General features: G+C 36.2%; 1 protein-coding gene across 1 annotated transcript; it reads left to right on the top strand.

The window, feature by feature from the left end:
* The first annotated feature begins 7,898 nt into the window (after positions 1–7,898).
* LOC107815022 (glutamate-1-semialdehyde 2,1-aminomutase, chloroplastic-like) lies at positions 7,899–14,754 on the top strand. Its single transcript, XM_075233051.1, is given in 4 exon segments — positions 7,899–8,227; positions 12,133–12,306; positions 13,493–13,642; positions 13,644–14,754. Coding segments are annotated over 4 exon segments (1,449 nt in total). The 5' UTR covers positions 7,899–8,020; the 3' UTR covers positions 14,562–14,754.
* Positions 14,755–24,496: the final 9,742 nt, after the last annotated feature.

Below are 24,496 nucleotides of genomic sequence, written 5' to 3'. Positions count from 1 at the left end.
AAATTACATCATCTAAATAGAAACAAAAAGAGAAATACTTACTGTAACGGTATATCGTTCTTCCTATTCCCATATATTTCTTTTCTTCTCCAAGTTGTATGCTAGATCCCAGCCAAGTTTAGTTTGATTTTAATTAGTGGACTTGGTCTTGTTGGAATATAAGCTAGCTATATAGATTCTCGCTAACATGTCACAAAGTACAAAGAGGATGCATGAAAGAAGATGAACATAAAGCACACTTGATACAAAACAATATTCAAAAGGGGGAGAGGGGTATATAGGTACTTAGATGCTAGAAACTAGGTACAACACTAGCTTGGACAACTCGACTTAGTCACAAGTGTATGAGCTACTAGAAGTTCTGCAAATAGAGTCTGAAATAAATATTACTGTTTCGAATGAAATGAACAGTAAATAAGGAAAGAGGAAGGGGACTTCAAGGTCTGCGCCAGCAGATCTACCTCGAGTCAACAAATATGCCAATCCGAGCTGATGCACCTCACGTACAGTTGAGACCAGTACCAAAATCTGCACAGGAAGTGTAGAGTGTAGTACGAGTACAACCAATCCAATGTACTACGTAAGTGTCGAGCCTAACTTCGACGAGGTAGTGACTAGACTATGACAGAAAACTCACGAAAATTAACATGCACAAACGAAGATATACGTGCAACATAACAGCAAATAGAGATTACATACGTACGATTCGGAGGGGAAATGCAAAAGGGGGTACGAGGTATGGTAACTATAACAGGAATGACAACATGAGACAGTCAAATAAACCATCAACTAATGAAAACGGATAAACATAATGAATAAAGATAGCACGACATCACCCATCATGCTATTACTCATAGCCCTACCATGAAATAATAATAATGGCATGGCATCACCCTTCGTGCTTTTAATATCAATCTCTCTATGAAACGATAAATACGGTACGTCATTACCCTTTATGCTTTAACTCTCTTCTTCACTATGTATTAATCAATAAATGAAGAAATAATCGGCACGGCATCACCCTTCGTGCTTTAACACTTTCCCTTACCATGTAGTAATGAATATAAGAATAAGCAAGAATAAATCTTACGTCAAAATGGTTCTGAGATACAAATCCTCAATTTCAAAGAAATACTCCACCATCACCATTTAATTCATCAATGTGGAAAGAACGATCAAATAAAGAACAAACTAATCTAGGCATGGATATCGTAAGTAAAGAAGGCAATAAATTACAAGAAACAAGTCACAACCGCATGCTTTAACCCAACAACAACGCATAAGTACTCCCCACCTCACATATACGTTGTACCCAAATATTTAAACACGTAGCAAATAGGCAAACAAGTCTTAATCTCTCAAGTCAAGGTTCACCAAGAGACTTACTTCGCTCCGCAATCGACTCAAAGTTCAACCATGGCCTTGCCTTTCGAACAAGCCTCCGAACCAACCAAATCTAGTAAATTATTAACCAAATGATTCAAAATACGCCTTAAGAACTACCCACGAATGAAAGAGGTTCAATCTAGATCAAAAAGTCAACCTCGGACCCGCTTGGTCAAAATCCAAAATTCGAACCAAAATCCGATTACCCATTCACTCCCGAGTCCGGTTATGTAATTTGTTTCTAAATCCGACCTCAATTCTCGATCTAAATTCTAATTTTACAAAAATTCCTAATTCTATCCAAATCCCCAATTTCTACCATAAAAATCCTAGATTTTAGGTTTGAATCTTATGAAATGTAATAGGTAATTAAAAGGAAGTAGGTTAGAGTTACTTACCAATGAGTTAAGGAAGAAAAACTCTTGGAAAAATCGCCTCTAAGGTTTTTAGGGTTGAGAATTTGAAATAATGAGCTAAAATCCCATTTTTTCCTTCTTAAGTCCAGGTGCAGATATCACAAATGCGACATGATTGCGAACCCCGCAAATATAAGAAAGCCGTCGCAAATGCAAAGATTTCCATCTCTGCTGCCATCGCAACCAGCACTCATACCTTAACTTGGCCGAGCGAAACTTCTAATTTATTATTTCTATTCTACAATACAAGTAAAACCAATCTAAAATTCAACAAAAAATCTTGATTTTTTCTGAAAAAATCTTAGCATAATTTCAGCTTGTTAAATAATATATCTAAGATCAACTAAATGAAACCATGATAATATCTGGACATTAAATTCTTGACTTCTATGTCAATGAAGCCTCTTAGAACTACTGAATAATAAAAGACTGAATTTTAAAATCAATGAAATTCATAAACTAGAATGGAGCTCATCAAATCTGCTCCATGGGAGGAGAATATCCTAGCTCGTAAATTGACATAGGTTAATGTAGGTTCCTACAAATAGAATGTCAGTACAATATAATTGTTCTTAGTAAGTAAAATAATCCTCTCACTAAAATTGAAACGAGACTCTGAATGAAATACGTTGGCAGGATATGATAAAATTCTAAAAAGTTTCTTTATGAGCAGTTAAAACAAACAACTCATGTTTGTGTTGTAAAAATTCTTCTTTCTTTCTTTTATTTTCTTGTCTGGAACAACTCAAACATATAAACATTTAAACTTTTTCTCCAAAAAATACTTGTAAGTTCCCAAAACATGTTCTTTATTTTTTTTTCTTTTTAGGGAGTACCATTGATTTTGACATTCTTTCTTATTTTTTTCTAAGAATATCACCATGTGATCAATAATGGCGGATTATCCCAGCCCAATCGCCTGGATCCCATTCCTAGTGGTGCTTCATAGTTTAAGGTTCTAGCATGCTTATATTCTTGTGCTTATTACCAATGCATTTCTATCATAGGGCCCGGACCAACGATACACTAATCCTACTGCATCACGAGTAGTTTCAGGATTACATAAGCCACTAGAGACTATACGCCCTTCTTAGAAATCTAAGAAAACTTCCAAAATATTTTTATGAGCAATCTTTTAATCATAAAATCTAAAATAATATTATTTCTTCAAAATGCTCATCAAAACAGTTTTATCTTATGAAAGAAGCTTCAATAGTTTATAGTATTAAGAAAATATATGCAAGTCATAAAATGCATGCGACATAATTTATGAAATAATGAACCTTTCTTGTAAGATTAAACAGGATAATCCTTTAAATACTTTTCTATAATTCTAATGAATAATGTGAGTCCACTCTCTCTAATCAAAAATGCACCTTGACATTCTATATGATTTAATAATAATATGTGGTATGATATTTGTGAGAAGACAACTTTAATAAAAGTATTATCTCAACTCACCTTGATTTTTCCCTTTCGAATACTTTAGTCACTCAATTTCAAGGGATTCAATTCACCAAACCAATCTCTACATTTTGTAATTCAAGAATGAATTCTAAAAGTTTCAATTTCAAGCTTTGGAAGCCCTAGGTTTGCTTCTTTCTCAATTTTCCAAAGTTTGTACTTAATCTATATTTTTGTAGTATATTATAGGAATGGATATCAACAAAAATCTTCCCTAATAATCATAGTTGAAAGCAGATTGCGGAGTTTAACTTGAATCGTGAAATCCTAAGTTGGAGGAAAACCTTGTTCGCGAATCCTTGTTGAAAATCTAGTGATTCCAAGATGTAATCTTGTTAGAATCGATGTTTGGAAGTAGTAATTTAACTTTAATTGCATTAAAAACTCACCTTATGTAGTATAGGAACTCTTGGATGACTTGGGATTGAGAGAGAAGGTCTAATCTTTGAAGAATGAAGTTATTTTCTCTTTTCTCTGTCCCTTTTTATACTTGGAGCAGGGTTTATGCGTGGCCACACGTAGCTATGCGTGGCCACACGTAGCCACACACATTCCCTTATGGGTGGCCACGTGTAGTCTGCAAACGCATGGTCAGATCCCTTCCCTTTTTCCTTGGCTTTCTTGCCGGAAAGGCCACGTCTTCTATATTGCTTTTCCATGCACAACTTGTGCGGTTTTTGGCTTAGGTGTGCGTGGCCTTGCCCCCCTTCCATGTGTCGTCATGGCTGCTCGCAGGAATGTCCAAATGACAAATACAATTTGAAGTGTTTGAAATAGAACTCGCAGATCTTTAATTTGATATATAGGTCATAATTCAATACATTTTCTACTGGGAGATATGATCGTCTTAAGTTAGGGCATGTGCGACAATGATCATCTTCTTCCTTAAACAATTCCAACTTGTTTCAAACTACTTTAATCTCTTCCAAACATCCATTCAACCTCCCGAACAAAAGATTTAGATTTTATTCACCTGTGTAATTTTTCGAATATCTTTGTGTCCAACTTAGAGCTTGAGCGAGAACATAATACTTAGAGATAATTTTCCGGATTTTACACACCACCCCCTCTCACCTTCATCTCTCACATGATCACTAACATCAAGCCACCAATGACCCTCTATATATCACCTTCTATTATTCTAAGATAGAATATTATTCTCTATAGCGCTTAGAAGCACGACATTTGTATCCCTCGTTGTCGAGCTTGAGTGTTTTAGCGTTTAGGAGTTGTTATTTATTTCACCCTAAATTGCACACTTTTAGTACTAACTTGAGCAGCCATCTAAGCAAAATCAAGATCTCAGCAGTGTCTATGGGGTCTAAATCGGATTATGGATAGATATCCTACCAAAGTTACCCGAAGGTAACCTACTTTAAAATTTGCATTCCTTTACTTTTTGTGATCATGGATGACTAACAGCTTGTTTAGATGGTTGTTCCTCATTGTATCATATTGTATTGTTATCCCAAAATAATATTTATTTTGATTGTTTCGTTAAAACTAGTTATATTGTATTGTTAAATTTATTGTTTCGGAACAATGAAAAGTCCCTTTTTTGAAACAACCGATTTGGTGTGGTGAGATTGTTTCATATTTTTCTTTCTAATTATGCCCTAACTTATTACTCCACAATTCTATTTTACCCTTTATCTTTTTTCTATTTTAACTCCAAATCTCCAACCTATAACCTACTTTGTTTTTTTTTCCAGACCAATGCTAAAGGTGTTTGCCGCCTTCTGTTTTATTTTTTCTCCTAATTTGCCTTTAACTCAATTCTAATTAGATGTGCTCCTTTGTTTTGCCTTCTTCTATCTAGCTCCTTTGTTCTACTTTCTTAAGGTGTTTTGCCTTCTTTTGTTTTGTTTTTTCAAATTATTTTTATACATAAATTTTGATAAATTTAATATTTAAATAATTGAGGATATTTTAGTAAACTTATCAGTTACAATACAATACGATACAACCAAACCAAATAACAAAATATTATTTAATAATAACAAACAATACAATCTATCCAAACATTGTATTCATAAAATGATACGGTACAATACGATACAGTACAATATAATACATTATAAAACGATGGGATACAATGATCCAAACAGAGTGTAAATGCAAATTTTCTTGTAAAGAATTAATGATTTTGTAAATATATTTCCAAAATTTGGCTCACATTTTAAAAAAGAAAACAAAGGGGAGGAAGAAAGTTGAGGAGGTAAGCGGAAGGTGAAGAGAAAATAGATCACATATGGCAACAAGGGAAAAGCTCATATTTACTTCTTTTTTCTACTAGCATGTAGTTTTCTTATTGGTTTTGGTTTGTAACGTCAAAGAATCACAAGATAGAGATTCGCACACAATTATAGATTCCGAGCTGTAAAATTTATGTTTAATTGGTAAAGTTTGAATAGTATGAGTTGATAAATAGGTACAATGGAAAAATAAGGTGCCAAATGAAATATTACGCGAAATTTAAAAATAGCCAAATTTACAAGTGGTCATTCAAAAATAGCCACAGTTTCAAAAGTAATCGAAATTTAGTCACTTTTTATGTAAAGATAAATGTGAACGAAAACACTGTTTAAAATCCGAAAAATAATAATATACAACTTTCGCGTGTTGGAGTTCCAGCATAATATGCTGGAAGTTCATACACAAGTGCACTGAACTTCAGTATATTATGCTGGACCGATCTCTGTTGCAACAAAATAGTGGTTATTTTTCAATGACTTGGCAAACGCTGGCTATTTTTGAACGACCAGTCCGAAAATTGGCTAGCCCATGTTATTTTACCCAAATTTGAGGGATCGTCACGGTCTAACCATTTTTCGGACTGGTCATTCAAAAATAGCCAGCGTTTGCCAAGTCATTGAAAAATAACCACTATTTTGCTGCAACAGAGATCGGTCCAGCATAATATACTGAAGTTCGGTGCACCTGTGTATGAACTTCCAGTATATTATGCTGGATCGGTATACTTTGCTGGCTCTAGTATAATATATTGAAGATTGGAGCACCGGTGCTCCAAACTCCAATATATTATGCTGGACCGTTATATTATACTGGAACTTCAGTATATTATGCTGGAGTCTTTTTTCGGATTTTGAACAGTTTTTTCGTTCAGATTTATATTTACATGAAAAGTGGCTAAATTTTGATTATTTTTGAAATTCTGGCTATTTTTGAATGACCACTAATCTGGCTATTTTTGAATTTCTCCCAAAAATGAGCCAGCAACAATTTGGGCTTTATGTGCCTGAAACAGAAAAGGAATTTTTAACTCTCATAGCAAAGGTTAACACCTTATTTATTTTAAATAAATACCATTTAAAAAAATAATATTCTATAGATAACTTTTAAGGTTTATAGCAAAATATTTAATTTTGGTTACCTGCTAGCTCTAAGCCACTAAATACGCTAATTAGTTACACTATTTTCTTTCTCTCACTACTTTGATACATCCAATTCTCTCCCCCATCCCATTAAAATTTCCGATCTCCTCCTCCTTCCACCAATTTTCTTTGTATCCCTTCCTACTTTTTCCTTCCTTTACACCAGCGTGATGATCCTTCCGCCACCGTTTTTGGTTGGTTTTCCGATCGCCGAAAAACCTCTTTAAGACCCTTTTTAAAGGATACTGCTTCGTCCGGGTTGATGCCTTTACAAAGCTCCTTCCCATTGAAGAAATCTTGAAGTAATTGCTGAACTTTGGGAATCCTAGTTGATTCACCGACGAGAACCACATCATGAACACTGCTCTTATCCATCTTGACATACCCTCAAACACTTCTCCACTGGCTCCATACACTTCCTGAACAAATCCATGTTCAGCTCCTCAAATCTCGCTCTAGTAATAGTCGAGTAAAAATCAATACCTTCATACAAAGAATCAATCTCAATTGTGGTCTGTGCAGTCGATGACAGAGTCCTCTTCGCCTTCTCACAAGCAGTCCTTAAGCTCCTTAATGATCCTTCCGCGGTCTTTTTTTTTAAATTGTAATTCAATGTATCTCACTGTATTCCATGTATTTTATTGTATTCTATGTCTTTTTTTTCATTGTATTTCAATGTATCCCATTGTATTCTATGTATTTCATCGTATTCACTGTCTCGCTATATGCCATGAATGTATTCATAAGTTTTTTTTTAATTAATATAATTTATGTATTCAGATGTATTATATAATTTCTCTAAAGATTGCTATGTTTTGGGGGTATTTTTTGGCTGAGAATCTTTTTTATAACTGAAAATACAAATTTTGTGTGTTATAATTGAGTTTGTTGAGTTATATTAGGAGTCTATTATATTAATTGATTCACTTTCCGTTTTAAAAACAGTGTAATCTCCTATTTTACGCCGTGAATATAGTCAAATACAATAATCTGTCCAGCTGTAATCCCATGTTTCACTCCATGAATACAGTCGAATGCACTCGAATACAACAACTGATTAGCTGGACTTCCCTGATTCGCGCCTATTTTTGCTACTGTATTCACGAATACAATAGCTTAAATACATAAAATACATATTATAACCGTATAAAAGGTATTAAAAATCCGCAATATAGCATCAGCAGCAATTTACCAACACTTTTTACTTCCTTTTGTCACTTTCTATTTTCTTTTAGATTTCCTTTATATTCATTTCTTATCTTCATTCCCAAGCCAAGAAAATTCCACTTTCAAAATAGATAGAGGTTTGAGAAGACAAAGTCATTGCAGCAGCTAACCAAAGGAAGAGTCAGTAGACAAATGGCCGCTTCAAGTGGCGTAGGGATTTTATGGCAGTCGAATTTTACTCAGTGTCAAAGACCCACATTGGTTTTCTCTACATCACCCCGCCGATGCATTCCATGTTATTCTTCTACTGCAACTACCATCAGGATGACTGTTTCAGTTGGTGAAAAACAGAAAACCTTTACTCTTCAAAAGTCTGAAGAAGCTTTTAATAAAGCTAAGGTATGACTAGATTTTATGTGTACGGCTTCTTTGCTCTTTATTGTGATTTTGAAATTATAAGATTAGAACTTAGTTGCCTTCAAGAATTGGCTTTTCCTTGCTAATAATTTTGATAAAAATGATAAATTTTCTGTTTTTTTTTTTTGAGGTGGGGATTGTGTAGAAAAATCTTCTGTCACGAATGGCATCAATCTGCTGAAGTGATGGTGTGATAGTCCCCTAGTAATTGACTTGGTTTTTGGTTGAGACATTATGAGTATCTTTTCGTGTCTAAAATAGGGATATTGGTGGTACATTTGTTATGTTTCGTGATAGTTGTTGATGATTAATTCCGTTAGCTTGCCCCCAACCTTTGGGAGCGGGACCGACGCTCAACCGAGGAAACACAGTCAAGCAAGCCTACATAGTGCCTAAAAATAATACGTAGTAGACCACCAACAACATAGAAACAATGCTAATTTCCATAACTTAAAGAGTCCCATTGATTGTTGACAAAAATGATACAAGTTAATAGTTTTAAGTGGAAACAAAATGACAAAACAACATTTAAATTCCCTCATACATACATACATGACCCACAATTTGTTTACGAAGTCTCTAAATTGTCATGAGTAAGGTAAAGAAATGACGGGGACAAGACCCCGGCTATACCCAAAAATAATATACAAAAGATCAAGATGCAACACGAGGGCCCCGGTGTAGAGTACGGCTCACCACAGTCGGCTGAAGAGAGGGTACACTTCTACGTGAATATGTGCTGTCGGTTGAGGTACTACCTACATCCATTAAAGATGCACTGCCCCCGCAAAAGGGATGTTATTACATATGGAATAGTACTAGTATATAAAGCTAAGTACCCTCACATGAAATGGAATGTCAAGAACTCAACATAAGAAGAGAACACATGGAAATAGGGAGAAAAATCGAAAGAAATTAATATGACATGTCAAAACATAAGGAAAAAGTGTAACATGAGTAAAACCTTAAAATAAACATTGACATTTTTAGTTGGGACATCATTTAGTTACCGAAAGGAACATATAATCACCATGTGCGCGACATGGCGTCTGATCTCGGTTCGATCGACTAAGCCATCTCACCACAATGCCGTGTGGATCGATGTGTCTTTGCTAGCAATACATTTATCCCAATTAAGGGGCATAATCTCATCACAGTGCGAAGGGACTCATTCCCAATCGTCTTCCTACGCCGACACGTATAGTTTCAGGTATATGTTTTTGCAATATATACCTTCTCGGTTACATGATAATCCTCCCAAAAATATTTCTTTAAAACATCTCATAAAACCTTTCTTTTCATTGTCACTTTTGGACATATATCATCATTCCCACTTTTGGCAAAAATAGCCACATATCATCTTCATCCTTTCATTTTATTCACATGCCATGAATTTTTCGAAGGTCATAATAATGTATTTAAAACATTGTAAAGCCATAAGTACAAACGCATGAGTACATAAAAGCTTAAACACTTGAAATAAATTTCAAAGAGGAGAGCATAACGATGGCAAGTGTAACATAAATCGAGTTCGTACGCTTTTGGTAGTTCAAACATTTGAGGCAATTCAAAACAAAAGGAATATGAACTTGAACAAACCATACTTGGAGTTGATAAGGAGTTCATGAAATCCTATTCTATGAACTGCTGTAGCTAAACATACCTCAATTAAGCTTATTAGTGATCCTACAACCTCCCCTACTCTTACAACTTTAATCTACGTCAACACAATTCAATTAGACCAATATTAGTAAGAATTTCCATACTTTAGGTCATTTAGGCTTTTTATCAAACACCTCCTCCTTCAATGGAATTTCTTCATCTAACAGCCACCTTTTATACCAATAAATCACCTTACACTCATCCTTAGGCAACCCATAACCTCCATTACAACATGCATGCCCAACAATTCACTCCCAACCCATCAGTCTCATAAGTTAAACCATTTTACAATCTTTAACACAACCTAGGTTACGTATGGATTCCGATCACCATCTTATAAGTCCTAACACATATTTCTTACATAAATAATCACCATAAAGTAGTTAGAGATGGTAGACATACCTCTTGTAGTCAAACTCTTGAAAATCCAAACTTGTGGTGTTCTTGACCAATATGAGAATTTGAATGGAAATCTATGGACTTCCAAGATTAATCCTTGTTAATATAAGTGTTTTGGGAGTAGTAATAAACTCAAAATACTCCAAAAACATTACCTTAGTTCACGGGAGGGATATATGTGACAGATTTCTTTTATTAGAACAAGCCCTAGATCAAAGAAATGAGGTAGCCACTCTCTCTCCCCGACCTTGGGGTATTTAAAGGGTTCCCGTGTGATGTCGTGCACCTGGGCAAGTCAAAGCGCAGCGGGCGTGCATAAATCTTTCTTTTGTGCTGCCGCGCACCTGCCAACCCCAGCACACAACTGAGTGCCTATATGGGACAGTGTCTAGTAAAATGGCCATAATGTTCTGTAAAATATCCAAATGACAAATGGTTTGATGCGTTGGAAGCTAGACTCAAAGAGCTTTTATTTGATAGGTAGTTCACCACATAAATCATTATACGTTGTGAGTGGTACTCATATGAAGTAGGGTCTTGTGCAAACTCATTTGAAACTTTAGCTCATTGTGTAGTTCCCAACTTGGCTTAGTTCTAGGGCTCTCCTTAGACCCTAAACCACATCTAATACACCTCCTACATTTACTATCATGATTATCTAAGTTGGTTCTAGTCCATAATCTCTTATGGAAGGCAAAAAGGAAATTAAGTAACTCATGAGCATGCTTTAAGGCCTCAGACTTATAGATAATTTTTAGGGGCCTTACACTTGATGAATGTGATCAAGTAGTAAAATGTATGTGCTAAAGCATGTCTTCTGGTTTTTACTTCATTAAAAAAGAAAGCATGTTTTCTGGTTTTTGGATCACTTTTTACTTTTGGTGACCATATCACTCGAAATCTAGTTACAATGGTTGGTACATGTAAGGAGAAACTGCAAAAGCTTTCCATTTTTTTTACGGGAAATTTAGAAGCATCGTGAACTTAGAAAGAAATGAAATTTAATAATAGTTTTAGTCTTTAGGTTGAAAAAGGGAATTATAACATAAAGAAGCGTATGCATGAAAGAAGGGTGTAGAATAGACTAGTGAAACAATGTGTTCCGATCTGATTTATATTTCGTATTTATGAACCTTAAATCAGTATTATGAAAAGCCATCACTTCACCATGCGCTTCAGAGAAATATGCGCTTCAAACAATGACGTATACAATAATCGAAAAGAGAAGTGGATTCTTTGAATCTCAACGTTGAGGAGTTGGACTAATGCTAGCGTCATTGTATACTGTATGCTGAAATTAATTATCCTATAATTTAGTTATTCTAATTGCAATTTGATTATTATTATTGTACGAAAAATTCATATAAGTTTGGTATTTCATAATTTTCCGTAAATTGTACACTTCACCTCAAGAAGCTTGCGCTTTACTTCTAACTTTTCTTGCATTTATTCCTTTTTTTGAAAATTACTTTAAATACTGTTGGACGAATAAGTTTAAAGTCACTTTAATATTTTATACTAATCTATTAAAGAAAACACTGCCCTCCTTTGTTTCTTTAGTTTGTTCTTTCTTAATCCACCAATCTTGTGCTTGCTTACCGAATGGAGGAATACTACTTAAAACTTTTGACAATGAAGTATATGGCCCTGACTTCCATTAGTTTACGCTTCATGTTGTTCAGTTTCTAAGATGATGTTCATTAGTTTCTTTACGTTTTCTCTAATGGCATCTAATGACAGAGCATGAAAGACTCCCCTTCTGTTTTTGCTTCATTTCGGACTCCCTTCAAGTTCATTGATTTCATCTCCTGTATGATTGTTGGTAGGAGTTGATGCCAGGTGGTGTAAATTCTCCTGTACGTGCTTTCAAGTCAGTTGGCGGACAACCTGTTGTGATCGACTCTGTGAAGGGTTCTCATATGTGGGATATAGATGGTAATGAGTACATTGATTATGTCGGTTCATGGGGGCCAGCTATCATTGGTAATGCAGATGATGAGGTGTACTTCTTTGCTTTAACTCCATATTTAGATGAAAATTTGGATAACCACCATTCATTTCCTTGGCCACGCCCGTTAGCGGGATTACCTGCTTTCTGCTAGAAACCTGGTATTTGGACTCCCGACTCCCTACCTGTACCTGCTGCATTTCTTGTTCTCATAGTGGGTTGAAGTAGAAAATTGAAGCCTGTTCCACCGTGAAGTTCGGCTCTAATTTATTAGTAAATCAATTAATCAACAATGTCTCGTTCCCAAATTAGTTTGGGTGGACTACATAATGCTAGTGAGTAAATTATGCTCTACTCAGGTTTGTTTCATTCCAATATTAAATAATGCATCTTTTAAGGCAAATTAAGGATTCTTTTGAAATTAGAGTTTTCCTAAATCACACATTTATCTTTACAGGGGCATATAAGTCTCTTAACAAATACCGGCACCGGATCTAATCGAGGTGTTACAACGACAAGAGCCTTGATCCCCAACAGTTAAATAATATGAATGCTTTGTATTTTCGTGTTCTGTTATTTGCTAAACAGTAAAGATCCCAAGATAATGGAGGTCTTTGCCGAGTTCCCTCCATGTGATTTTAGGTCTACCACATTCTTTTTATCACCTTTAATCTTTATAGTATCACACCTATACACTGGTGCATCTAGAGGTCTATATTAAACATGGCAAGACCATTTCAGGTAAACTGCTGTCATCTCTATCTTGTCATAAATAAGGTTGTTACTTATAGAATAATGTCTAATGACTAATACGAACATGTAGGCTGTTACTTTCTATTAATTTCTTTCACAGAAGTCTGTGTCATGTTGTTGATAGGTCTTTCTATAGGTGCAAAAAAACAAAGACCTATGAGGCCAGTTAAGTTGAAGCAATTCAGTTCGAGCTTGAGCTAACCTTTCTAGCTGATTGAATCCATACAGTCCAGACTTGAGTAGAACCTGAAAAACATTGATTTGTTCAAAATATCTATGCAACCGGTGACAACTTTTAAGAGGAATGGAGCATGTAACTGGTCTCTACTGAACATTGTCGAGGCACATTTGTTAACTATAAACATGTTTTAGGTCCTGTATTCATTGTCAGCTAGGAAGGGCAGCAGAAGAGGAAAGGAGTGAAAGTTATTAATGCTTTTCTCCATTGTTTTGAGGCAGTAAACCTTGAGTTACTTTACTTGCAGGTGCTAGCAGCCTTGGCTGAGACAATGAAGAAAGGAACAAGTTTTGGAGCTCCATGCCTCCTCGAAAATACTCTGGCAGAGATGGTCATTTCTGCTGTTCCTAGTATTGAAATGGTTCATTTCGTCAACTCTGGCACGGAGGCATGCATGGGGGGTTCTACGGTTGGCTCGTGCTTTTACTGGCCGGTCAAAGATTATAAAGTTTGAGGGTTGCTACCATGGTCATGCCGATCCATTTCTTGTTAAAGCAGGCAGTGGAGTTGCCACTCTAGGACTACCTGACTCCCCTGGAGTTCCCAAGGCGGCTACACATGATACTCTGACAGCCCCCTACAATGATATTTCTGCTATTAAGAGCCTCTTTGATGACAACAAAGGAGAAATTGCAGCTATAATACTTGAGCCCGTCGTTGGGAATTCTGGCTTTATTCCACCCAAACTGAAATTTCTAGATGTCCTTCGCGATATTACCAAAGAAAATGGTGCTCTACTTATTTTTGATGAAGTTATGACAGGATTTAGGTTGGCATATGGTGGCGCTCAGGAATATTTTGGAATAACTCCTGATTTGACAACACTTGGGAAGGTTATCGGCGGTGGCTTTCCAGTAGGTGCCTATGGAGGAAGGAGGGATATTATGCAGATGGTGGCCCCAGCAGGACCAATGTATCAGGCTGGGACCCTAAGCGGGAACCCATTGGCTATGACTGCTGGTATTCACACACTTAAGCGGTTAAAGCAGCCGGGAGCATATGAACACTTGGACAAAATCACCAGTGAACTTATTCAGGGAATATTGGATGCTGGGAAGAAGACTGGTCATGCAATGTGTGGTGGGTATATTAGCGGAATGTTTGGCTTCTTTTTCACACATGGACCAGTTCATAACTTTTCGGATGCAAAGAAGAGTGATACTGCTAAATTTGCAAAATTTTATAGAGGAATGCTGGAGGAAGGTGTCTATCTTGCGCCATCCCAGTTTGAGGCTGGATTTGCTAGCTTAGCACACACTGCAGAGGATATCCAACAGACAAGAGCCGCTGCTGAAAAAGTTTTGAGGCAACTTTAATCGCTCCAAGTACTATCTAGGCGGAGGTTTTTACTTTAAGGGTGTGTTTGGTACGAAGGAAAACATTTTCCAATTTTTCCATGTTTGGTTGACTTAAATGTTTTGGAAAACATTTTCCTTATTAATTCATTTTCCTCCTCCAATTGGAGGAAAATGTTTTCCTCGTCAAGAGAAGGGAAAACATTTTCCAAAACTCCTTCTCAACCTTCCCCACCCTCACCAACCCACCCCACCCTCTTTCCAAAAAAGGTTTTTTTTTTCAAATTTTAGTTTTTCCGTTACCACCTACCCAACTACCCCTCCATCCCCCCTCCCTCCTCCCCCCCCTCCTCCCCCCCCGCAAAAAAAATATTTTTTTTACCTTAATTTTTTTTTTTGCAATTTCAAATTTTTTTTTTTCGTTTTTCTGCACCACCCACCACCCACCCCAAAACCTCCCACCCGCACATTTAAATTTCTATTTTTTTCGATTTACTGCCCCCCTCCCAAAGCTCTGCTTCCTGCCCCACCCCCACCCTCACCCCCCGAAAAAAAAAATTAAAATATATTTTTCAGTTTTAATTTTATTATTTATCGGTTTAAAGGCTCAAAATTTTACAAGTTCCAAAATTATGAGTTCGGAGATTTATGTGTTTGGAAGTTTACGGGTTTGAAATTTCGCGGTTTTGAAAATTTAGCGGTTCGAAAGTTTATGAAATTTGTGGGTCCGGAAAGTTGTTGGTTTGAAAGTTTATGGCTTCATGTTTATTATATCTAAATTATTTATGAATACTCTTGAGAAGTCATTTTCCTTAATTTGCGTACCAAACACCAAAAAATAAATAAGATTACTATTTGTTTTCCAAGAAAACATTTTCCGTTATACCAAACACTCCTTAAGATTCTCTATTTTTGTATGATAAATAAAACATGATTGTATGGAAAAGTTTTGTACTATCTTGTTCATTGAGAAACATCCTGCACCATCTTGCGCCTCTTAAAACTTCACTTATTTTTGCGAAAGAGCTTTTCTCCCACTAATGAATAATAATGCGATCGTAATCTCATTCTATGAAGTTAACCGGTTGGGATAAATGAATACCCTCTAAAGGTTTGAATGAGACAAAAGATCAATCTTCAGCCTGTAGCTAGGGGCTCCTTTCTATTGGGCCCCAAGTAAAGGGTGTGACCCCGAAACAAAAATAAAGTTGAAATAAAAAAGAGAACAAAAATTGGGTCATCTTCCTGAAAGAAGGCCCTTTGTTTCAAGTCATCAATCTTTTATTGAACAATTTTCATTAAGTAGTATAGTTTAGAGCCTAATTATTATATATGCATGTGATCATGCCGGGAGAATTGTGTTGAAATGCCTGTGACCATGCCGAACGGATTATAATATTGTGCCTATGACCATGCCGGGCGAATTGTGAGATTTGCACATGAGTTGTCCATGTAGATTGACATTATTAGCACGCGAGTTGTTCGTGTAGTACGTGAGTTGTCCATACAGATCCAGATATTGATATTGTAGCACATGAGTTGTCCGTGCAACACGTGAGTTGTCCATGCAGTTGATATTATTAACACGTGAGTTGTCCGTGCAAAATGTGGATACGGATCCATCCTCCTAGGGTCGCCCTCTCATGTTTCTCTCTTGATGGTGTACACGTGGATTGTGAGAAGCTGACGAGTTTCTGGTTGATGTGAGCTCTAGTAGAGTTGGTTATTATTATTTGGATCGGGTTGCACGCTGCAACATGCCTTATTGACTTATTGTTATTTGGATCGGGTTGCGCATCGTAACGGACTGATATTTGGTTATTGCATCTCATCTTTACTTGCAATTTCTTTGACTGTTTGCCTGATTTACTTGCAAATCTTCCTTATATGCTGGATTATTGACTGAGTAGAACATTTAAAACAAAGAATTATGAGCACCAAGGTGGTTTTACATGTAATTTCCTGATTTGATCATATATTTGTTCAATACTTGTTTGAAGTGAACTTGTATAACCAATGAGTATCATTTATCATTCTTGCTTCTATTACTTCGTCGAGGTTAGTTATGATACTTATTGAGTACATGAAGTCGGTTGTACTCATACTACTCTTCTGCACTTTTCATGCAGATTTTGAAGCTAATGTTGTTGTGTATGGCAGAAGCTGGCATTAAAAATGTACCCGCATTCCGGCTGTGGCTGCCACTGGTCCTTGATAGCTTTAGATTTACAAATCAGTTTATGTATATTCGAACAGATAATGTATTTATTTCATACCAACTTTGTAAATTCTAATTCTTAGAAGCTCATGATTTGTACTACCAGTGCTTGGAGAACTGTATAAAATTCAATTATTTTACTTTTTGACTCTTATCATTATTATTAAATTGTGTTTATTGTTAGTTGACTTATATATTCATAAGGCAAGATGACCTCGGAGCCACTTAAATTTGTATCGAATTTTTATCTCGGTAAATAAACTTACATTTTTTCCATTTGAACGCTTCTACTTGACCAAATGAGAATTAATAAACACCTCCAACTGTATGTGTATCAATCGTCTTGACTTGGATGACACCTCAAATACTTAGCCTTTTATTATTTGACATATGTAATTTATGGGGCCCACCTTTTTAAAAAACTAATTTTGCTAACTTTATAATTTTTAAATCAATTTTGAAATCTTCCATCTTAGCTTTCCACCGTCGATGCCTCATCTCATCTGCCTCCCTATCTACTTCTTTCCCTCCCCTATCAGTTTTATGGTTTTATCACCACAATCAACCTTAAACCAATAATTTTTTTTCTTTTTCTTCTTCAGAATCTATACCAGCTACACCAAACCACCACCGTGAACCACTGGTATTTTCTTCTATTTAATCATTATTTTTATTTTTCTCCCATTATTTTCCCAAAATTCTCTCTGAAAACCCGAATCAGTTAAAAAAAACTCACAAATCAAAATTACTGGAGCCGTCACTATTATCAAAGAATCAACCTCAACTCCACCAATTGTAGCACCACCAAATGGGCTGTACATAACTCTAACAACTATAATACCTTCAATAGCACTTTGTAATTTATGATTTCGGGAATTATAAACTCTTCTACATCATCCTCATAAGATTTGTAGAAAAAGAAAAAAAAATAGTGAGTAATGATGGACATGAAATCTTGAACGAGGAAGAAATTAAAAGAAAAAGAAGAAGGCAAGGTGTGTGGGTTTGGGGTAGGGGATAGGGAAGGGGACGGGAAGAAATAAGGGGGAAGAAGAGAGTGGTAATTTACTAGGAGAGTTTTCTTTCTTTTTAATAATTTTGGTCCATCTTTTTTTATTTATTTTTCTTATTTTAGTTTTTTTTGGTTACAATAATCTGATGCACGCTCCTTACGTGCATGATAGACACTCATTTTGGCCACATCAGCGTTGTGATTGCTTACATGTACATGGTCAACGGTCAAAGGAGTCATTAATTCGCAAATTTATGAGTTAGAGTATTCAAATGAGAAATGTATAAGTTTATTTACCGGGATAAATATTCGGTACTTAAGTAGCTCCGAGGCCATTTTACCTATTTATAATGTATGTGGTGGTCAACGTGGCTACTGGGATAAGTGTCCTAATTTTTTTTATCCTTCTCCGAACTCTTATTATGATTTTTCTAACAATATTTGTGAGTTTGATAGGAGCACTAAAGTGGAGGATGTGGAGCCTGCTGCCCGATTATGGATATGGTGAGGCAAGTAGCCGAGCAACAAGATGAAAATAAAAAAATATAAAAAAAATTAGTGTAGAAATCACGAGAATAAAGGCCAAGGCCGAAGAATTGGCTGAAGAGACTGAGTTCCTACAAGAAGATAACTTTGAAGAAACAGATATAGTGGACCAATCTAGCTAGAGGAACAAGCTCACTAATAATATTTCATGTGTTTCTCCGTAATAGTCTTTCAAATATGGCATAACAATTGATAGAAGGAAGACTGAGCTTAGGCAAGAGATAGACCAATTTGGCTCAGATATCCATGACCTGCAGACTCAATGAAATAAAAAGGTTGAGGCGTCTAATGCCCAACAACCAATTGTTGTGGATACCAGCTAACTTGTGGAGCAGAAAGTGGAGTTCCAACCATTCAACCAAAATATTGCTGATGATGCCAAGGTTGCCGAAGTGCGCAAAAGTGAGGATATCAAAAATAAAGAGATTTTAGAGTTGGAGCATATTAGATCTCATTATAACCCACTTTTCAACATTATATTTAGTTGGTGACACGAGAATTGATCCATCCGAGCCTATGGAGGAGTCTAGGGATGAGGGAAAAAGTGCATATATTCTTAGATTTGCCATGCCAAGGAGACAGAATGACACCCCTCACTTAAATGCCAAAAAGTGCAAGGTGCGATATTATTTACTTCGTTCTTTTATTTTCGTACCACCAACCCGAGACCATAACCGCAAGTTTGAACTAAAATTTGGGACATAATTTATTTCTTTGAGGTGGAGAAAAAAATGGTGAAAATGGTATAAGTCGTGCCATAACTATAAATAAGGCGCTAGTTGGGAGACAACCCAATCTACTTCTTCTTTTTATTTTTGTTTATTTTTTTGTGTTATTTTTGTAGAGTTATTTTTGTGTGTTGTAGGAGTAGGAGCATGGAGTTAAAGCTAATAGTAAGTATACAAAAGCGAGCAGGTAGTTTGAACTAAGTGTGGGGTGCCCGCACATAAGTTCATGCCCGAGAGAAGTCTGAATACCTCGTGAGCTGCGATTACTTCTGCCTTTGGCCTCTCAGGTAGTCTCGTTTATCCTCTTGTTATTTATGATGAGCATTAAGGGCAATGTACAATTTTAACTTTTATGTTTAGGGTAGGGAGATTGTCTAAGTAATTTTCTTTGTTATTTTTGCTTAGTTTTAGTACTCTTTCGTAGCCTAGTGATTTCTAAAAAAAGAGAAAAAAAATTTATATGGACTTTTGCCGACGATGGATTTCATGGACAACTTTCTTGAGGGATTAAGGTCCCATGAAAAGAAATTAAAAATATTTTCTTTTTTTGTTTTTAGTTAGTCATAGATAGGTAATAATCCTTCTTGATTTTTATTTGGACATCAGTTCTTTTTCAAGGGATGAATTTTTGAACCGGGTACTTTTTATTTTTAGAGTAGTGTATGATATAAAGACTCAGACTGAATTTGACACACTTGGTGACTTGTTTGATACCAACAGAGTTAGACCTGGTCTTATGGATTATAACTTTCCCCATGAGTTTTGAGAACTACTTGTGCCTTGGAAATTAAGTAGCTTGTTTTGTGACACTTAGGCTCATTTTTTTGACTCTTATTGTAACCGATGTGCATTGTGCATTAAAATTGTGGCCTAGCTTTGTACTGGCTTTGATTGAGAGTTGGAATGTAATCGTCCTAAACTAGTGTGTGGAGAGATTTGAGTGTAGTTTCATGTAGTACATTTATATTTAGAACTTGCTCTGCATGTGAGTTGAAGAGAAATCCTAGGTTTTGCTCAGCTTAAAAAGTGATTTTAGGCCTTCCATGACCCGTTTGAGATTTTCTAGCCTGCCCTATGTTATTTGACCCTAGTCAGCCACATTGAGCCTAATTCCTTTTATTTGGTAGCCATGTTACATTTTGATCTTTTTTGTGTTGAATTATCTATCTTTTGGACCCTACTTCATTGAGCACTTATAAATGCACAATGAGCTAATAGCTAAAGTTGAAGTAAAAGGTTGGTTGAGCTATGAATTAAACCAATTAAATGCGGAAAACTAAGGAAGAATAAAGTTTTATTTACAACGAGGAACACATATTGTTGAAATAAAAAGAAGAGAAGAAAGAAAAAATTTGTATGAGAAAAATGTGTTGAAAAAGAAACAAAAGAAGAGCGTCCTTGTTGCATAAAAGTGAAAGAAGAAAAAAATAAAGGAAGAGATTGGGTGTTGAGAAAAATTTATAAAAGGGAGGTTCTTGAAGAAGAGGAAGTGTGTTGTTATTTATTATATTATAAGTGCTTGGAGAAGCTGAGTCACTATTATTCATTTCTATCCTACCATTGTCTTAGCCTACATTACAAACCTTAAAAGCCCTAATTTATTTTAGACTCAGCCAGCCTGCATTAGTAGAGATTTACATAACGGACAAGCCTGTGGTACCTTTTATGCGCATGTTTCTTTGAGAGAATGAGTGATTTCTTCCATTGTTTGAAGTCCTTAAATTACATTTGAATTTTATTCGAGTGTGTGGACTATCTCTCTTTATTTTTTAGTGAGGGCATATGTTTCATGATGGATAAGTGTCTTTATTAGGTTCTTCAGCCAGAGTAAGTAAGTTGGCCTAAAGGTATTTATGCTAGCAAGTCAATTGCTGAGGTTGAGATGTCCCGAATTTGCTATTCTATTGTTTTGAAATGTTCGATATTGTGTTGGGTATGTTTTGAACATGGGAACGTAAGTTAAAAAATGTATATACAAAGGGCTAATTGTTGGTATCAACCAAAGTTGTGGGTGTGCTTGAACTTAATTGAAAAGTTGTGGCTCGATAGTTATGAGCTTAATTTTGTTTGATCCATTATAGGTTGATTTTACTTTGCTCGAGGATGAATAAAGATTTAAGTCGGGTGATGATATTGGGCATAATTCTATATATTTTACCGTTACTTTTCCCATGTTTTGATCGCTTTTTAGTGCTATTTGGTGTTGAAAATATCCAATATATGTTAATTATTGATTTTTTGACTAATTAAGCTGCGTGTGATGATTACATTTGGAGTGCAAAAATATGATGAAAAGATGCTCTAACTATAGGAGACGAGGATGGATGCGCAGGGAAAAAATGCCATTTGAAGCACCCTTAGCAATAAGTCTCAAGAAAGCATTCACCTCAGCATCCGCACCTGGGCGCAACAAAGTTGAAGGAACAGAGGGTGGACGCGAAGCATCCACCCCATCATATGATGTTGAGAAGTTCAAGCTGAAACGGATGCGAAACATCCAGCCTAGCATCAATCCTTGAAGCTGACTTGGAAAAGGAAAAGGAAAACATTGGCACACAACTTTTGTACGCAATATATAAAGGAAAAATACCTCTTTTAGGTCTTCTAACACACTATAAAGCAGAGAAAAGCCATTACAAAGTTTGAAAACCGTGAAATTCATCTTGAGTTCTTCTTTTTTCCTTCTTTTATTGATTTTTATGTATTCTTGATAATTAATTGAGATTGCTGCATAACTATGCGTGGCTAAACTCGTTTATTCTGAGGTTATGGTTTTACATAAATGTTGATATTCGAATATTGATTTGACAAGTTAATTTGTCATATTGGGTTATTTATTCAGATCTGAGCCTAATTATTTACTACTTATCTAACAGTGAAATGTTATATATGAATCCTGAGTTAAACCTGAAAGAAGTAATTCTTTATTGCAATAGTATTGAATAGAGCGTGATCTTGAACCTAGTCATTGGGGAATTGATTTGCGAATACGAATAAAAATATACCTATTTGTCGGGCTTAGATAATTATGAAAGAAATTACTAATGTTTTTTTCTCAAATCTCATAGGAATATAGTCATTAGAATAAATTGAAAAGGCGAGTAGAAGTTGTCAAATTTCTACGAGTATTAACCTAGATAAATTAATAAGTCAAGTTGATTGATGTAACAACTCGATCAGTCATTTTAAGCATTTGCACTTCGCTCGCCAGTTCTCGGGCATGACTAGCCCCGTATGATGTATTATGACTTATGTAAATTGTCGGTTTTGGTTTTCAGTTTAATTGGAATAGATATAGAATAATGATTCTCAGCTTGAATGTAACGACCCGACCGGTCGTTTTGAGCATTTGCACTTCGCTCGCTAATTTTCGGGCATGGCTAGCCCCATATGATGTATTATAACCTATGCAAATTGTCGGTTTTGGTTTTTAGGATAATCGAAATAGATTTGGAAGAACAATTCTTAGCTTGGAGCTTTAAATTTGAAAGGTTTGACCAAGTTTTGACCTTTTAGTATTCGATCTCGGATTTGAATTTTTATAATTTGGTTAGCTCCGTTAGGTATTTTGGACTTGGGAGCGCTGTCTGGAATGTATTTTGGAGGTCCGTGGCAGATATAGACTTGAATTGGCAAAATTAGAAATTTGGTATTTCCGGTCGGCAGTGGAAATCATGATATAGAGGTCGGATTGGAATTACAGAAATTAGAGTAGGTTCGTTGTGCCATTTGGGACATATGTGCAAAATTTCAGGTCATTCGGAGGTGATTTGATAGGTTTCGGCGTCGTTTGTGGAATTTGAAAGTTTATAAGTTCTTAGGCTTGAATTCAAGGTTGATTCAGTGTTGTTTTGAGTGATTCGAAGGCTCGACTAAGTTTGAATTTTGTTATGGAATGTGTTGGCATATTTGGTTGAGGTCCCGGGGGCCTCGGGTGAGTTTCAGGTGGTTAACGGATCATTTTGGACTTTGGAAAGGTAGCATATTTTCTGGTATTTTTGTTGCAGAGATTTGTTCTTCACGTTCACGAATATTGAGCCGTGTTCACGAAGGTTGGAGTTGACGTGCATCGCGATCGCGACAGGGAACTCGCATTCGTGTAGAAGGGTGAAGCAGGCTTGGGCATCAGGCCCTAAGGCATCGCGTTTGCAACCAGAAGAAAGTGTTCATGTAGGACAAGCTAGGCAAAGCATCGCGTTCGCGAGGTGGAGTTCACATTCGCGAAAGAGAGTTTTTACGGGCAGTCAAGTTTGTGCTTCGCGAACGCTAGGCTCCTTTCGCGTTCGCGAAGAAAGCGCACCTGGGCAGAGTTATAAGATTTAAAAATCAAGGGTTTTGGTCCATAATCTCAAAAGTTATTTGAGAGCTCTAGAGAAGGCGATTTTGGAGGGGATTTTCAGAGGATTGATTGGGGTAAGTGTTCTTCACTCAAATTTGGTTAAAGCCCATGATTATGTCTTGATTTTTATCATTTAATTTGGGAATTTGGGGATGAAAATGGAAGAAAATTTGGAGAGTTGAATTGGGGATTTGAGGTTCAATTTTGGTGTTGTTGGTATGTATAGACTCGTGGGAGGACTAGAATTCTTATGGTGTGTTTTTATCGAATTTCGAGACGTGAGCCCAGGGGCCGAGTTTGAGCAAATTCGGGATTTTTGGTCTAAATTAATAATTTTTGTATGGGTTTCATTCCTTTAGCGTATATTGATGATAATATACTGATTTTGGTTAGATTCGGAGCTTTTGGAGGCCGAATTGAGAGGCGAGGGCATCACGAGTTAGAGTTTTGGCTTTGTTTGTGGTAAGTAACGCTTCCAAACTTGGTTCTGAGGGTTAGGAACCCCGAACTATGTGTTCTATGATTAATATTGAGGTAACACAAAATACCAAGTGACGGGCGTATGGGCTAGCACCGTGAAAATTGCGGCCTGGATCATTTTATGGCACTGCTTAGTGACTCTTTCTTGCTGATATCTGTGTTGTGATTATGTGACTAAGATAATGAGCTGTAAATCATGTTAATTATCATGTTAAGGATTCACGCCGATACTGTTGAGATTCGAGAGGTCGTTTCTTGCTATCATATCATTAGCTTCATTGATATTTTGTACTTAGTCCTGTTAATGCATATTATATCATGTCTTAGTCTCGGTTATTGTTATTTGGCATATCATATCATTGTTTCGGGCTAGTATCATGGCATTTTGGAGCCCGTGTGTGTGAGATTGGAGAGTGATGACTGAGTGAGACCGAGAGCTTGATATTGAGTGACTGTTATGGGATCGGGTTGCACGACGCAACATATTATTGATTATGCCTTCGTTGGCTAGTTATAACGCTTGGGTTGTAGGAGCCCTTACGGAGTCTGTAACACACCCCCATTGAGCGCAGTTGATTATATTCAGGGATGGATCTTCCCTTGGTATGAAGATGGATCTTCTCCATGAGGTTG

Source organism: Nicotiana tabacum, chromosome 16 (genome assembly GCF_000715075.1).
Source record: "Nicotiana tabacum cultivar K326 chromosome 16, ASM71507v2, whole genome shotgun sequence".
Lineage (NCBI taxonomy): Eukaryota > Viridiplantae > Streptophyta > Magnoliopsida > Solanales > Solanaceae > Nicotiana > Nicotiana tabacum.
This window is presented reverse-complemented; position numbering and strand designations above follow the sequence as displayed.